This window comes from Ictidomys tridecemlineatus (genome assembly GCF_052094955.1).
Source record: "Ictidomys tridecemlineatus isolate mIctTri1 chromosome 12 unlocalized genomic scaffold, mIctTri1.hap1 SUPER_12_unloc_3, whole genome shotgun sequence".
NCBI lineage: Eukaryota > Metazoa > Chordata > Mammalia > Rodentia > Sciuridae > Ictidomys > Ictidomys tridecemlineatus.
In genome coordinates, this window is record NW_027520961.1 from 347826 (window position 1) to 363491 (window position 15666).

The 15666-nt window shown below is 33.8% G+C and overlaps 1 protein-coding gene across 2 annotated transcripts in view; it reads left to right on the plus strand.

Moving 5' to 3' along the window:
* Positions 1–1687: 1687 nt before the first annotated feature.
* Positions 1688–15666, plus strand: part of LOC144372310 (sodium/potassium-transporting ATPase subunit beta-1-interacting protein 2-like) — a 165162-nt gene continuing 151183 nt past the window's right edge. For both annotated transcript variants that reach the window (XM_078035692.1, XM_078035693.1), the window contains exon 1: positions 1688–1884. In XM_078035692.1, coding sequence (XP_077891818.1) covers positions 1717–1884 — 168 coding nt within the window. In that variant the 5' untranslated portion in view covers positions 1688–1716. The remainder of the gene's footprint in view (positions 1885–15666) is intronic.

Genomic DNA, 15666 nt, shown 5'->3' on the forward strand with positions numbered 1-15666 from the left:
ACCCTTAAATAGTAAAAGCTATCTGTTGTCACTATTGTTCCCCAAATAGTTTCTGTTCAGAAAGGATTATGTCCTTCTGAATAAAGAGTCCAAATTTTTTTTTCAAAATTAAGCTTTTCCCTTTCTACATGGAAAAGTTGTAGGCTCAGTGTTTTACTTTAGTAATGGCCCCTGGGTTTTTTTCTGTTTTTTTTTTTCCAGAGACACTTGACTTCATTAATTTCTCCTGTATGTATGACTTAGTGGGTGTATCTTCTCTGTTCACTGTATTACAATTCTTCCCTCAAACCATGGGAATGTGTGTCAGTACTCTCAGCCATTATCCCCCACCAATAGTTCTTCTGGGAAAGCACTAATAAAAAGGCCATTTAGCTCTCTATTTTGACGGCCCACTTCTGCTCTTAGAACGATCAAATGTAGCAATTCAGTTTGCTTCCAAACATTGCCTACTTTTTGGCCACTAAGCAGGTAGCTCCAACACCAGGCTTTATTTTGAGACTTATTAAACCTGAACCAGACACTAGTTGCTGTTTCTCCCAGATTCCAGGGGATGCTTAAAGCCTTTCTCAATGGTCTCAAAAAGAAGTAAAAATATCCCCTCTCTCCCCCAGTCACCACTGTGAAGTTGGTGACACTTAGCACCTCAAACAGAATCCTCCTTATAGTCTCCAAGTTCCTTGGCCATTCCAGCTCAACCTTTACATATTCTCAATGTCAGTAAGAGTCTCAAGGTCACTAATCATGATTTAAGACATTTTTCTATCTAGAGTCTACCTAGTCACACTAGCGCTTCACTCTCAGTTTTGAGTGAGAGTAGTTGGCTCCTATTATCATGTAGCCTCAACTGTCATTGAGGCTAAAAGAGTTCAAGTTCCACCATTGGCTCACTCTTAGGATTTGTGAATAAAAATCATAACTTGCAGAGTAATAGAACATGTTTCCTTTTAACCATTATCTTCCTAGAATATGACATTTTTTTCCATATTCTATTGATAGTTTCTTGGTGTATGTGACTATAAGCTCTCTGAGTTCAGAAACTGTACCTTTTATTCTAGTTGTAGCTGTGAAATTCATCTAAAGAGTTATTGATGTATTATCTCCACCCTACAAGAACTTGCTAATGATATTCCATGAAAAAAATACTATGACTGAATTCACAGAAGTTGATGAGATTGAAGAGACACTGATTTGCCAAAACACAGTCTGCCTCTTTATCCACAGATTCTGCATCCAGACTCAACCAACTGACATTTTATATAAAGGAATTTGAGCATCCTTGGATTTTAGTATCTTCAGGGATTGAGGGTCCTGAAACCAATTCCCTATGGATACAGAGGGACAACTAGAATAAAAAGGAGAAAAATAAGCTATATTGTCTTTTACTACATAAAGATTTTATAAATATGAGCATTAGCTACAAGTGAAATGCTGCCACATTGAAATACAACTTTGAGATTTAAAATGTATAAGTAAATATTCTGACAAGGAAAAAATATACAGCAGATTTATAATATAAGACTTTAACCTGATGATAGTTTAAATCATTCCCTTTTTAATATTCATGATCCCTAATGGTAAAGACATTTCAGTATTACAATTAATGCACAAATAGAAAACAATTCAGTCCCAAATAAGCTGACATTTATGAAGTAATTCTCATCCTTATAAATTGCCTTCTTGCAGGAAACAGACCTTATCCTGACTTTTAATATTTCAATGCACCGATCTTGGTGGATGGAGAATGGACCAGGATGTATGGTGACGTCAGTGACACCCGCCCCAGACTGGGCCCCAGAAGACCATCGCTACATCACGGTCTCAGGGTGTTTTCTGGAGTACCAGTACATAGAAGTGGCTCATAGTTCCCTCCAGATTATCCTCGCAGTAAGTGTTGACAGCCAACCACTTCCTCTAGTGCTTCTGGAATTTGTTTTATTTCTGGGCAAACTCAGTGCACACAAAGGGAATGTGTGTGTGTGTGTGTGTGTGTGTGTGTGTGTGTGTGTTCCTCCTAATTAATGCCACTTTTATTAAGAATATGTTAAACCAAGCCATCCTCTGGACTATGCATGCTGATTTTTTTTCATCAATCATTAATTGGCCTTCAACATCATCAGCATTTTTCATAGGAAATCTAATCAGTCAAGATTAAATTATCTGATTTGGTAGAATTTTCCAAAGATCTACAGGAATATCAGAGAGTTTTCACAGCTAACATTCAACTTTCCTAAACACATGAGATTTCAATGCACCTTCTCCCTCAGTGTTTCTTCTGGAAGTGCCAGTACATGGATTTCTTTCTTCCTCTGCCCTATGCCGTACTTCCTTCTTCCTAGATTTCCCCTGGGCACTGTTCATCACCTATTATCCACACTCCTCCTTTCTGAACAAGTCATCCTTCCTTGAAATTCTATCTAGACTTTCATGCTGCCATGTTTCATAGGATTGTACCAAAAAAAGAGTCCTCCGATCAGGAGGAAGTAGGAGAATAAATAACAAATTTATGTAATGTATGCTTAAGTTATAAAAAATAAGTTATATTAGATTGCATTATTATGAAAAATATAGATAAAGACATCTCTTTCTCAAGAAGAACTATCACTAAGGTTAATTGCATAATATTGTAGGACTTACATTGTTAAGGCAACTTTGTTTTATATGAATCCATTTAATCATTTCAGATTCTAGAGCCACATGTATTTTTTTAGATTCCATATAGATCTGCAGTTGAGGTTCATAGTCTTACAATTGTTAGCCAAAAATAATTCAAGTGCAATCTGATGTTTACCTCTTTCTTCAGTGAATTACTTTGAGGGTGATATGGACTCCCAATTGAATAACAGGTGATATGGACACCCAATTGAAAAACAGAAGATAATAAGTTCTGCATATAAAGGCAGTAATCATTTTATATAAAATTCTTTAAGAGTTAAAACCATTTAATATTATATATATATATATATATATATATATATATATATATATATATATATATATATAATATGGATGTTATGATAGACTACATGTATGCAGTGCTACTAAAACATTTCCTAAGTCTTTGTGACATACAGGTTTATTCCCTGTGTCAGCAGGAGGCTCTACACTCATTGTCAATAAGGATACAAGCCTAGTGTAATAACCACAAACCCAATTATCATTGGGTTGCCATGCCCAAGATCACAGAAAGATATGCATGATCCATATTGGTACATGCATGGTCCTTCCAGGGAGAAGGAGCTCATTCTTCACAGTTTATTGTCTAGCACTATAGTCATACAGTCCCATCAATCACAAAATAGCCAAGAAGGAAGAACTCGAAATATTTCAAGATCAACATGAATAAATTCCAGAAAATTTGAATTATGTTCTTACCTAAAGTACTAAGTGATCTTTCCCTAATATGTCCAACCTGAGACAATTCTTCAAATAAACAAAATTTTCTGTATTCATGTTGAAATCTAAAATGGTTCATTTTTGCTTATCTTAAAGACAAGTTAGATTTGGTGAAATGAAAGTAGTTATTTCATTTTTTAAAATCCATTTAAATAGTGTTAAATCTCACATGAGAAAAGTGAAACATTTCTGAGACTCTGAGACAAATTAAATGTCAATACAAATGTTTTAGAGTAGGGTTTTAAACAAAATTTTATTTGAATTATCCTTCCCATCCCTTTTTTACAATATCTTCAACATTTTGGCAAACTTTCACCTATATTTTAAGGATGATGTGAAGATGCAGTTTACTTGTAAGGACAGTTATATATGACTCTTTAAGAGGATTATTGGAATTTGTGTGTGTGTGTGTGTGTGTGTGTGTGTGTGTGTGTGTATGTATAACTATATTCACATAAAATTTTGGCAAAGGGAATTTGCAAAGAAGTGCATTTGGATATGAAAGCATATGTTGAGTCTGTCATACTGCCCAGAGAAAAACACTTTTACATAAGTAAAATTAATCTGTAAAGGCAAGGTGACTAGAATGTGAAGGTGAATGAAAGTCCCTAAGAACAGATGGGGAAAATAATTCCAATGGCTTTCCCTTCTGTCTACTCTGTCCCCCAGTGGAGTGAAAAATTTATTTTAACCAAGTATCAATGGCTGTGGCACCTTTATCTCTTTCTCTTCACCAGGTCTTCCTTTAGCAGGGAGGGGTTCTTTTGTGATGCTGATTCAGGAACACCAGAGACTAAGTTACCAACTTTCTTACCTAAGAAACTATCCATGGAAGTTTCAGCACTTTGGGACTTTAGGCTTGCTTGTCTAGCCATCTTGGGCTGAAAATGTCCGCTACACAAAATACTTAGTCAATCTGAGTTGATAATGCAAACCCACCTAAAAGGTCTTATCTTAAAATATTTGCTCTGCCTATTCATTGGAAACAGCCCAAAGACTTTTTTAAAAATATATTTCAATGTACATGCTTTATTAAACCTCTTGTTTTCATTGCATAATTTTACTATTTTATTTTATTTTTATTGGTTGTTCAAAACATTACAAAGCTCATATCATCTTTCATACATTTGATTCAAGTGGGTTATAAACTCCCATTTTTACCCCAAATACAAATTGCAGGATCACATCAGTAGCAGAATACAACAGTCACTAATATGGCATTATGTAAAAATGTGAATGTGTAATCGATATGAACCAAAGACTTTTTCCTGTACTCATCCTGATCTCTTCTGCTCTAATTATTGACTAATTAAATAGTGTCTGGATTCTCTGCTCCTCCCCTTTTGTATTATCCGGATCATCCTTCTGACAATCAAATATTCAGTTCAATCCAATATAGGGAACACTCCTGAGTGCTTGTCCCCTGGGATATCTAGAAAAGCAAAGACAACAGTATCCCTGACATGAAGGATGTTATAGTTAAAAATGGAGCAGAGTTCCTAAGGGCACAAACCAGGTGCAAACAGACACATTTCAGGGACGTAAGAGACAGAGGATGCAGCAGTTCATGCAGTTTGGGGCATAGTCTTGGCTTCTTAGTTTCATCCTACTTTTTGTAATGTCAGCTAAACTCTCACTTTTATTGTTTTCGTCATCCCAGATTTCCTTTTGGGATATCTGGCTTAGACTTGCTTTCATAAACTGCTGCTTTCCCAACTATTGCTCTTGATTAACTCCAAATCTCTCCAGCTCTTCTTTTCTCCACTCTCACTCAGCCTTTCTTTCACAGATTTCTGACCCCCAGAATGCCTATCACAGCATTGTTCAGTTTTCTGCCAATCAACTTTTGGCTGATTTTGAAATTAGCATTCATAGAGCCCACATTTGCATCTCACATACATAGACATCTCCCATTTACAGCCAAAGGAAGATGAGTATAATATCCTCATAATTGAGAAGAGGGGCTATTAATCACACAGCCTCCAGCCAAGCAAAAAAGTCTGCCAGAGCATCATAATGATGAGCCAGAAGTAAGGTTTCCAGATTTCTCCTCCTCCAGCAGTCTTTTTCTCCAGTTAGTATCAGATATAACACTCAGAAGGCATACAGGTGTGCACAATTTTAATAAAACCATTTTTTTAAAAAAAAAACACACTTACCAAGAAATAAAATGTGTGTAGGGAAAGTACAGAGATCAACTAGGGAGATGGTGTTGTTTACATTACAAGATAATTGATTGGATTTCTTAATGCATGATTGGTTAGAAAATATGTTCACATGAATTTAATCTTATGACCGTGTAACCATCCTATGAGTGCAGCATAACAGGTTAGACACCTTTCCTAAGATGTTTAGCTAGTAAAGAGGGATTATGGATGTGCTCTTTCTTGTAACAAGGCTGAGAAATAGTCTTCAACCTGAATGCTGTAACAGCTAATGGAAAATGGATTACTGAAGTCTAAATGTTCAGTTTCTCAGCGGCAAAGAATGCTGTGATTGATTGGCTACATCTGCCATGGGTGAGGAGAATGGATATGTATGTACCTCATATTTATTATGCACACATTAGACTTACTCCCTGTAACCAACACAATGAAAAATGAATATGTTTTGCAAACAAATATACATAAATGGTATTTTAAGAGTGAACATGTATTACAATACCTGAAATAACTATATTTGTTAAAATACATGTTAAAATTCCCACTAATTCATTGGTAAATAAAGCCTTTATTCTCTCTTTTCTTTAGCCACATCCAGAGAATCAATATTTCTAAACTTTATATAAACCTCTCCAACCAAAATTGCTTGGTCTTGTGTTCCTTTATTTCCTTTATTATTTCCTTTACTTCTGACATACTTCTAAATTCATGGCAGGTTGACTATTAATTTCTTTTAGGAGACTAGCAGAAGATATTGATAAAAATGTAAATAAGCTTACCGGTTCCAAAAGCCATTAGATATGGCTTAGAAATTATATACAAATTATCAAGGAAGTCATTGAAGAGTTTAGAAAACATTCCTTTTCTTTACTTTTTTTTTTTTTTTGTACCAGGGATTGAACCCAGGGAGCCTTAACCACTGAGCCACATCCTCATCCATTTTTATTTATTTATTTTTTAATTTGAGACAAGTTCTTGCTAAATTTCTTAGGTCCTCCCTGAGTTGCTGAGGCTGGCTTTGAACTTGGGATCCTCCTGCCTCAGCTTCCCAAGCTGCTGGGATTGCAACAGTACATTACAACACCCAGCTAGAAAATGTTTCAATACCCCTTGCACAGCTCATAGCTAAATTCAAGTATTCAAGTTCAACCTTCAGTTATATCTCGTCCCTATTTGGAAAACTTTGTATAGTGCATGAAATCATGATTTTCGTGTCAATTCGGCATTGCTATCAGTAATGTAAGCTTTATATCTAAGTTAAGAGCTTGTGTAGTTCTAAAATGAAAAGTGGAGAAATAGTATTTGCTGCTACTCAGCTACAGCTATATTCAGAAGTCATATGGTTGCCATGGGGATATCCTGTGTTCTATGTATTTAAACTGAAAAATTAAAACAGAATTTTAAGAAAAAAAGTAAGTTTGATCTGGTTGACTTTATGAACTAAATTAGCCAGATCTGCAGCTACATAGCTTAAGTAAAAATATACTCAAAGCACATGATTTTTAATTAAGAAAAAACATTTTATCAAAAAACATATATTTGAAATTATATAATATTTCAATATTTCTAAAGCTTTTACATATATAAAATTAGGCTAGGTTCCTTTAAGAGATGGCTATAATTAATAGCTATTTATTATGTCTTGATAGTGTTTTTGGTATACTTCCCAGAAATTGTTGTTGCAAATTGAGCAATTTCCAATTCTTTGCTTTCATTAAAATTGAAAGAAAACCCTAATAAATTTGTAACTTGGTACATTATTTGAAATAATTTTTGTGATAGATAATTATGGAAATTGTGCTATGCAACTTAGGATAAGTTGTAGAAATTGGTCATTATAAAAACTGCATCTACTATTTAGGAAAAAGATTTTTCAGTACTTAAACCTAAAAAAAATGCTAAAAATTGAATCATGTTGAACTCTGTCCCATTCTAATATAAATAAAAAGAGATTTCAAATACAAATTTATTTTCATACATAATAATTTTGATCAGTTTGTACAGACTACTTTGTTTTAAATCAAGTGTGTAAAATAATAATTATGAGAATAGTATTATTATTAATATTCAGAATGAGAATTTTTTAACACTTTCTGCCTCATGGACCTGAGAAAAATATGAAATTGAAATCTATACATATTCAATGAATATACACACTTATACATATACATCTAAATTTATTACAAAGTAGTATGAGATACTGAGCAATAATACAACTTTCAAGTAAATAAACATATTTAATTAGAACAAAATTCTGTGAAAGCAGTGTAGAAGCAGTGCAAATTCAAAGAAAATGAACTACATAAAATTTATAATCCTTAAGTATGTGTATGCATGTTAGGGTGAATTTCAAATCACAGTGATATTCTAATTTAATTGGACATATTTAAATGGATGACACTATAGATCTCTTTAAAATATACTAATATTTATAATATATCAAAATAAATACATCTTTTGCAGCTAAACTAGTTCATATTACTCAGAATGATGTATAGATTAAATAAATTCCTTATACAAATCTCAATGGCATTTTTTTACAGAAACATAAAAGCAGTCCTAAACCTCATATGAAACCACAAAAATACTCTGAATAACCAAATCAGTTTTAAAAACCACAATGTTGGAAGTATCATTCTTCTCAATTTTAAAAGAATTACAAAGCTATAGTAATTAAAACAGCATGGTACTGACATAAAGACAAACATAGACCAGTGGAACAGAATGGAGCCCCCAAATAAATCCACACATATTTGGTCAACTGATCTTTTACAAGGATGTCATTTAAACTAATAAAAAAATTATCAAGCTTACATTTCAAATATACTTAATTTTCAGGTAAAATTTTTAAAAATTCTCTCAGAATGTACAGCAACAGAAATGAGAACTACTCTAAAACAGTAAATTCAACTTGACTGAGAATAGAAATTTCTTTAGGTTTTTTTTCTTAAAGGATTGCCATGCCATAACTCCTAAAAATTCCGTTTCCTTAGACCTCAGGTAGAGTCTTTGGTGAATGTGATTTTTAAAATTTTCACTGAAAATATTAGTGCCTTCCCTTTCTCTTCACTGTTGATCCTTCTTACTTCCTGAATTTCTTAGAACCAAGTGGAGTCTGGTCAGGGAAGGTAACTCTCATTCCAAAGGGCATCAGGGCTCTGGCTGCCTCATCAAATTCTTCCTGGGTCTTGAAAATCATTTCCTTTTCTGGACATCAAGGTCAGGCCCTTCAAATAATGAGCTTCTTATCAAATAATGAATCTGTGCATCTATACCATGAGTTCTGTATTTCCACCAAAAGAGTGAGTTGGTATACTTCTAGAACTGTAAACTGAATCTTCTGATGACTAGTCCAGTGTTGAAGGTGATGCAATCATTTTCTTATTAAGACAAAACTACTTGCTAACTACAGTACACAAGGGTTAGAGTGAAGACTGGGGTTCTTTCCCCACTTCCAGGTGGGCTTCACAGCTTGAGGCTTGGCTTGATTGTTGGACTTGCTACTCCAGCTGTGGTGCAGGTTTTCAGAAGCACAGATCTCCCTTTCAAAAGTTAGTGGCCCAAGAAACAAAATGAAAGTGGCATGTCTTTCTGTAGCATCAGAACAGTTTATGAAAATTTCAAAATATGAGGAAAAGAACAAAGTATTAGTATAAATAGGGAGTTTTTCCAAGGATACTTTCTGAAATAGGAGAATGGCAAATTGAATCCAGAAAGGATATTTTTTGATGCAATTGAATGTAACAAAACTTATAAATAAATAAGTTCAACTTATTTGAAAACTCCAACTGGATATATCCCTGAAGAGTAAGAAATATTATTGTTATTGAATGAATACTATTCAATAGATATTAAAGTATGCAGTTTTCATGAATATTTTAACCAAAAGTTGGTTGACATATATAAGACATCGGGGCATTATCCTTTAAAAGGACATTGTTCAAAGGAATTTATTGAATAAGCTTATTTCTTATTCCTCTCAACCATAATAAATTCCTTTGAACAATATCGATTTAAAGGGTAAAGCCCTGATGTCTTATCTGCAGATGCCAATCAACTTTTGGGTATAGTAATCACAAAACAGTTAACAGCTTCTTGACTTTATTTTCCTTTATTACTGAAAAGTGCCCTTGTAAATTGTTATGTAGTTCTGTGAACACACGAAGAAGCAGAGTGCCAGAATTTAACCAGCCTCTGAGGTCAAATTAAATGTAAATTTTTTTTAATATTCTCTGGTATTCCCTACATGCAAATTTAGAATTATAAGGTAAAATATTCACAGTCTGAGAGTAACAATCCTTAAATCTTATACCCAGTTGTATAATAAACTATTTTGTAATTATGAACTAAATGAGATAACATTAAAGAAATTGCCTTGAAAAACAATAAAGGTAGAATTATTTATTTTCTCCTTAGCTCAGTTTCTTTCACTGCTCATTGAGAATACTTTAATCCTTTCAGAATAACTCATAATGACGTGCAAAAAATGAACTAAATCCTACTAAGTTTACTTACTCCCCAGATATTACCATGATTCTAAAAACCAATATAATACTATTTAGTGTACTGCACCACTAGCCTATGTTCACAGACCCTTATCAATTATTGTAATCAGCATGCAATATCTATCTGTTCTGTATGTCATGTTTAAAGGACTTGCTTACCTCCTAAGCACTTCACTGTACCTGTGGGAATGTTAGGAAACACCCATAATAAACACATTAGTACAGTCAAATGGCAGTGATGATTAAAGACATGACCAATCACTAATAATTTTATTTTCTTAATAATAGGAGATTTAAATTGAATAAAGTATTGTGCATAAAATATGGTACAATGAACTGTGTACAATACTATTTTTATATTTAGTTGTATGATCATAAATTTGCTTCAGAATTAAATAAATTGTATTAAGTCACAAATTATTTTGTAAACAAGTGAAGTATATTAAAATACACTAAATATAGTATCTTGTGAAAAATATTACAAGTTATTGGCCTGAGAACGAAAGGTTGACATCTTCCTTTGAAATGTACAATACTATTGTCTTCTAGGATGTTTTTCCAGTCGTGATCAATTACTGTGATACAAAATTCTTAAGAAATAACATCTTTGGTAGCAATTTCCTTCTCACTGGAAATTAAACACAGTGATAGAACAATAGTAGTAAGATCTGCTAGCATTTCTAAGTAGGAGCATGGCATTCTCAAAGGAGGGATATAAACATGATTTATACTGACAGCTATAATATGAGGGATAATTTATTGTTTAGCATGTTATACTTGAATGGAAAAGAATAAAAATATGGGCAAACACACTTAGGCTAAATGGTGTTTACACAGTGGAAGAAGAGCCATCTGTGATATTTTCTCTGTACCTTTTGCTTTTACCAATCTTACAAACAGGATTTAAAATTCTTCTATTCTCAACCCACACACCCTTCCACATGGCAAGGTTTGTCATTCCTAGTCTGGATCCTCTCTTTCTCTCCCTTTCCTTAGCATCATGGCTGCCTTCTCCCTGACTCCGCCATTTGTCCTCTCCACCACCCATCATGCTAAATCCCTCTCAAGCAAGAACCTGAGAGTCAAGACCACAACTTTTCACACACATATGTTTATCACTTTTAGTCCTCCTAACGTAATTCATGATGATAAATTTATTATACTTAATGAGGTAGTTGCCACATGATTATTTTTGTTAATGCTAATTGGAAACATGATTCCAGAGTCATGGAATTAAGTGGAGAATGCTATGGCTCCAAGGATATTATGAGTTTCTTTCTGTCTTCTTATATTCTAAAATATATGAGTTGCTCTGCTATTTTATATTGATTCTGAATAGCTCCACCTCTAAAGCTTGGGCTGCTTATTATTAGCAACTTTATAAATACAAATCATCCCTTTTTGCTCTCACTATCAAATATCTTCCAATCATTCATCTTCACTTTCTCTACTTCTCTATCTACAACTTTATTGATTTCTTCATCACAGAATTATGGGTAAGTTCTCTTTTTGTTTTTAATTTCTAAATTTTACAGCTCACCCGTGCTGTAATTTCATGTTATTCTTTTAGTTGAATGCCATGTTTACATTGATTTAATCCTAATATACTATGTATTTACTATGGAAACTAATTTTAACTGAAATTATACTGTGAAGTACAGAAAAAAAATTCAAGTTAGTGATTCAAAGGTGGTCGGGTATTCATTTTCAGCACTTATTTCACAAACTTAGAAAAGTTTATGTTGCTTATAATTAAAAGATTTAGACAAGTTATCAAAGAAAGCTTGATATTAAAAATGTCATAAAGGAGAGGGCAAACCATATGGAAAAATACATTGTCCTTATTGTCCTTTAATTATGAGCGTGTGATATGAGTTGAAATTACATAGATGTATTGCCCACATTTTCTTTGGTTCACACTTATAGACTTAAAGTTCCAAAGTGCTGTAATAATTATCCTGGAACTGAGTTGGAAGATCCCCACTGAAGCAATGCTATAGATTTGTGTCCTGGGTAATAATATATCTCAGCTACCAATTCAGTCCGCATGACAATGTATCACCAGCATAAGATGTGGAATAATGGGTCATAAACTGCTGTCTGCTAATACACTCAGGAGCTTCATCAGTATCTAGATTGACTAGTAGTCCACAGCAAGACCAAACAGCTTATCACTCCCTACTTTTATTCTTTTCCTGGTAGATAAAACTGAGCTCTGTGCAGAAGACACATTTTCTTCATTTATTAGCTGCACAGATTTCACTTATATGGAATTGATACAGAGACTCTTATTCATAGAGAAAGATGATTTTTTTTCCAGATTCAATTTATCATGTATTGAGCTTTATATTTCAGGATAAAGAGCTTTCCCAGGCTTCTTGCTTCTGGAGAGAGGTCAAATTGAAATGCCACAAAGCTATGTTCAAGTTTCAATTAAAAGTTGCAATCAGTTAAGTATGAGACACTACAACTTTCAGTGGGTACAGATTTTAAGTTTTCAAATGGTAGTTTAAAGTTGTGTAGATTTAATCTAAATATTCAAATTAAAAAGTTGATTCCTCCATATTCTTCAACTGCTTGGAGCTTGAAACTGCTTTATATACATTCTGCCAGTTAACAAATATTTGCTGAGTGTATTGGTATTCTCATTGGAGATGCAAGGGTGAGTCAAAGCCTCTGCTCCCATGCAATGTATGTTCTTATGAGAAGAGGCATGCATATTATGTGTGTATGTATGTGTATATATATATATATATATACATATATATATATGTAGATATATATATGTATAGAATATATATAGTATGTCCAATATGTAAATGCTCTGCTGATGAATAAAGCTGGGTAAGATAAAAGAGAGCCACTGGAGAATAGCCAGAGAAGGCCACTTAGATAGGTGACGTTTTACCTAAATTCTGACTGTGTGTGAGGACTGAGCCATGTGGAGATGCAGCATTAAAGGTAGGACTATGGCCTCTACATGAGAGCACACGGGAGTTGTGACCAGGTTTGCAATCTGCAGTCAGCAAACACAGCTCACATACTCAAAAGTAAGTTCAGTTATTGAACTCTATTTCATATAATCTACTTTCTATTTAAATTCTGCTCTCTTTAAATGACTCATGACTTTCCTTCAGAATCTGGTCATCCTTTCCACCCTCCATTTCTCATATTGGAATTAGCCTCAGACTTACTTGTTCAACTTTTTCTATTCGCTTTGCCTTCTTCCATTTCTCTGTTTCTGTCTGCCTGATGAGCCTGACATTGAGTCATTATTTCCCATCTCAAGTCTTCACTTTCCTGTCCTTCTCTACATCACTCTCAGTGGAAACAACATCATTCCTATTTCTGAAGGTTAGAATCATGTCCTCATCTTTACTCTTGCTGTGTTCTTTCCTCCTGTGTTAATAATCCAAATGCATTTACAAATCACTAAATTTTAGGAGAATATTAGTGACTTGTTCACCAGAAGCCAATTGTTTTCAAAATATCTCTAGAAAATGTTTATAGTTTTACATTTTACTTATTTAACCATTATAAAACCTATTTATCAGCATCCCATTGATGTTATATAAAATTTCTGTAGAAAAGAGTGACTTGCCTAGGATTGGATAGGCATGACTCATTATTATTATTCTTTCTAATGCAGCAATAGTTCGTATAAAACTTATAATATTGGGAAAGGTTTTTTTATTTGTTTATTTTTTGGTACCAACGATGGAATGCAATACCTTACATATACTACAAAAGTATTATATCACTTAACTGCACCCCCCCAACCTGGGAGGTGTTTTTCTAGGATTCATTCAATGAGAAAATGCTAAAATAATATTCGTTAGTAATATTAACTTTGTGTATCATTATATTAACCATAGTTTAAAAAATATTTTACATGTAAATTATTATACTGCACTCTGCCAATGTGAACAGAAAAACTATTTGGTCATATAAATTATAAATTTAAAAAATCATTAAAATCTCTATTTGAATATATCTACATAAATATATAACTGAGATTAGTCTTTGCTTTTATTATTTTTTGTGATGTGTTATTGAGTTTTTTCCTTTTACATCCCATATGCTTACAGATGTTAATCTCCTGAGTAGCACAATTATTCTCCCAACAAAGGCAGTTTTTGCTTGGCTTTGCTTCACTAAAATCCAGTCTCTGATGACAGATAGTCTGCTTGTCAGCTTTGCTTCATGAATCCAGAGAAAATGGAACTTATCAGAAGCTGAACCTCAAGCACTACCTGTGCCTCTTATTTGGGCCTTTTCATGCTAGGTTTGGCAGAGGTCTTAGTCTTTCATCATGCGGTTCACTGACAGAAAGAGAAGGGAGCAGTTGCACATTTAGGTACCACTCTGCAGACGGCTATATTGCAAAATAAACAAACAATATATTTTTAGGGCACCACCTGCAGCAAGCAGCTGTACCAAACAGAGCAGAACTATGAAGGATGTGATTTGTCCCATTTAACATGAAGCCTTGAGGTTTGAGAAGAGAGGGAGGAGAAAGTTCTATGTATACAACCCACACATTGCAATTTAAACTGAAGCTGATTTTCTTTCTTTTTTAGATTGGAATTGAGGTATCATTACATCTCTCCTCCTTTCCTACCCCACAATCGCTGGTTGGAAACAATTCTATTATTGGGGTATAACTGTTAACAGGAAAGATCATTTTTCCTTACCAGTAAACTTCCTTTCTCATTCAAGGGCAATTTTCTCTCATAGCAATCTATAGTTAAATGCCAACATCTGCTATGTTTAAGCTGTATATAAGATGATGTCTGGCATTTACATGATGCCAATGACATGGTTAGAGAAAACTCACACAATTGGCTTGCATTAAGATTTTCTTCTTATCTCTAGCTTCATCTATTTCTGTTCTTCAGGATCTGTCTGCCTCTGTAAATGTGCCATACAAGTTCACAGTTCTCTGAAAACTAAACTTTCAGCTCTTATTCTAATTGACAATCTGTTCTTACCCTAACCCATACCTTTCCAGGCATAAAAGCTGTGTAGGGCATCGTGATAAAAATTCCACCATACCTGTACTGTCTGGGTACTAGAGTTTTGAGGCTGATGCAATGAATATTTTAAGTACTTGCTTTTTTCCCTAGATTAAAAAATCTCCTCATTCTCCTAATGGCTATTGATTCTAGCCTCAGAAACCAAAGTCACCATTTCATTTTGAGCCCTTCTAGGTGAGCTAGGATACAGATAATTAAATTATAGATGACTCTGGAGGCAATCCAGGTAGTTACAAATTGAGGTCATTTAAGCACAGAGAGGGACAGTTAGCTTTAATTTTAAATTGGCAACCAAATACTATATAATAGTTATTTTCCCTTGACAATGAATACATTTTTTAAAGAGAGAGAAGATTGTTCTACATATTTATGAAGTGTACTAGAATACCATTCTTAACTCTGTACTATTGGCTAGATTCTTACTCTGAATGGGAAAATTACATTGACCATGTTTTTGTGCCTCATTAACACCCTTTCATAGTACTTACAGATATTACTTTGAGATTCAGAGAAGTGAGATCAAAGAGTTACAAGTCTGCAATGATGCATGCCTACAACTAATAGAGAAAA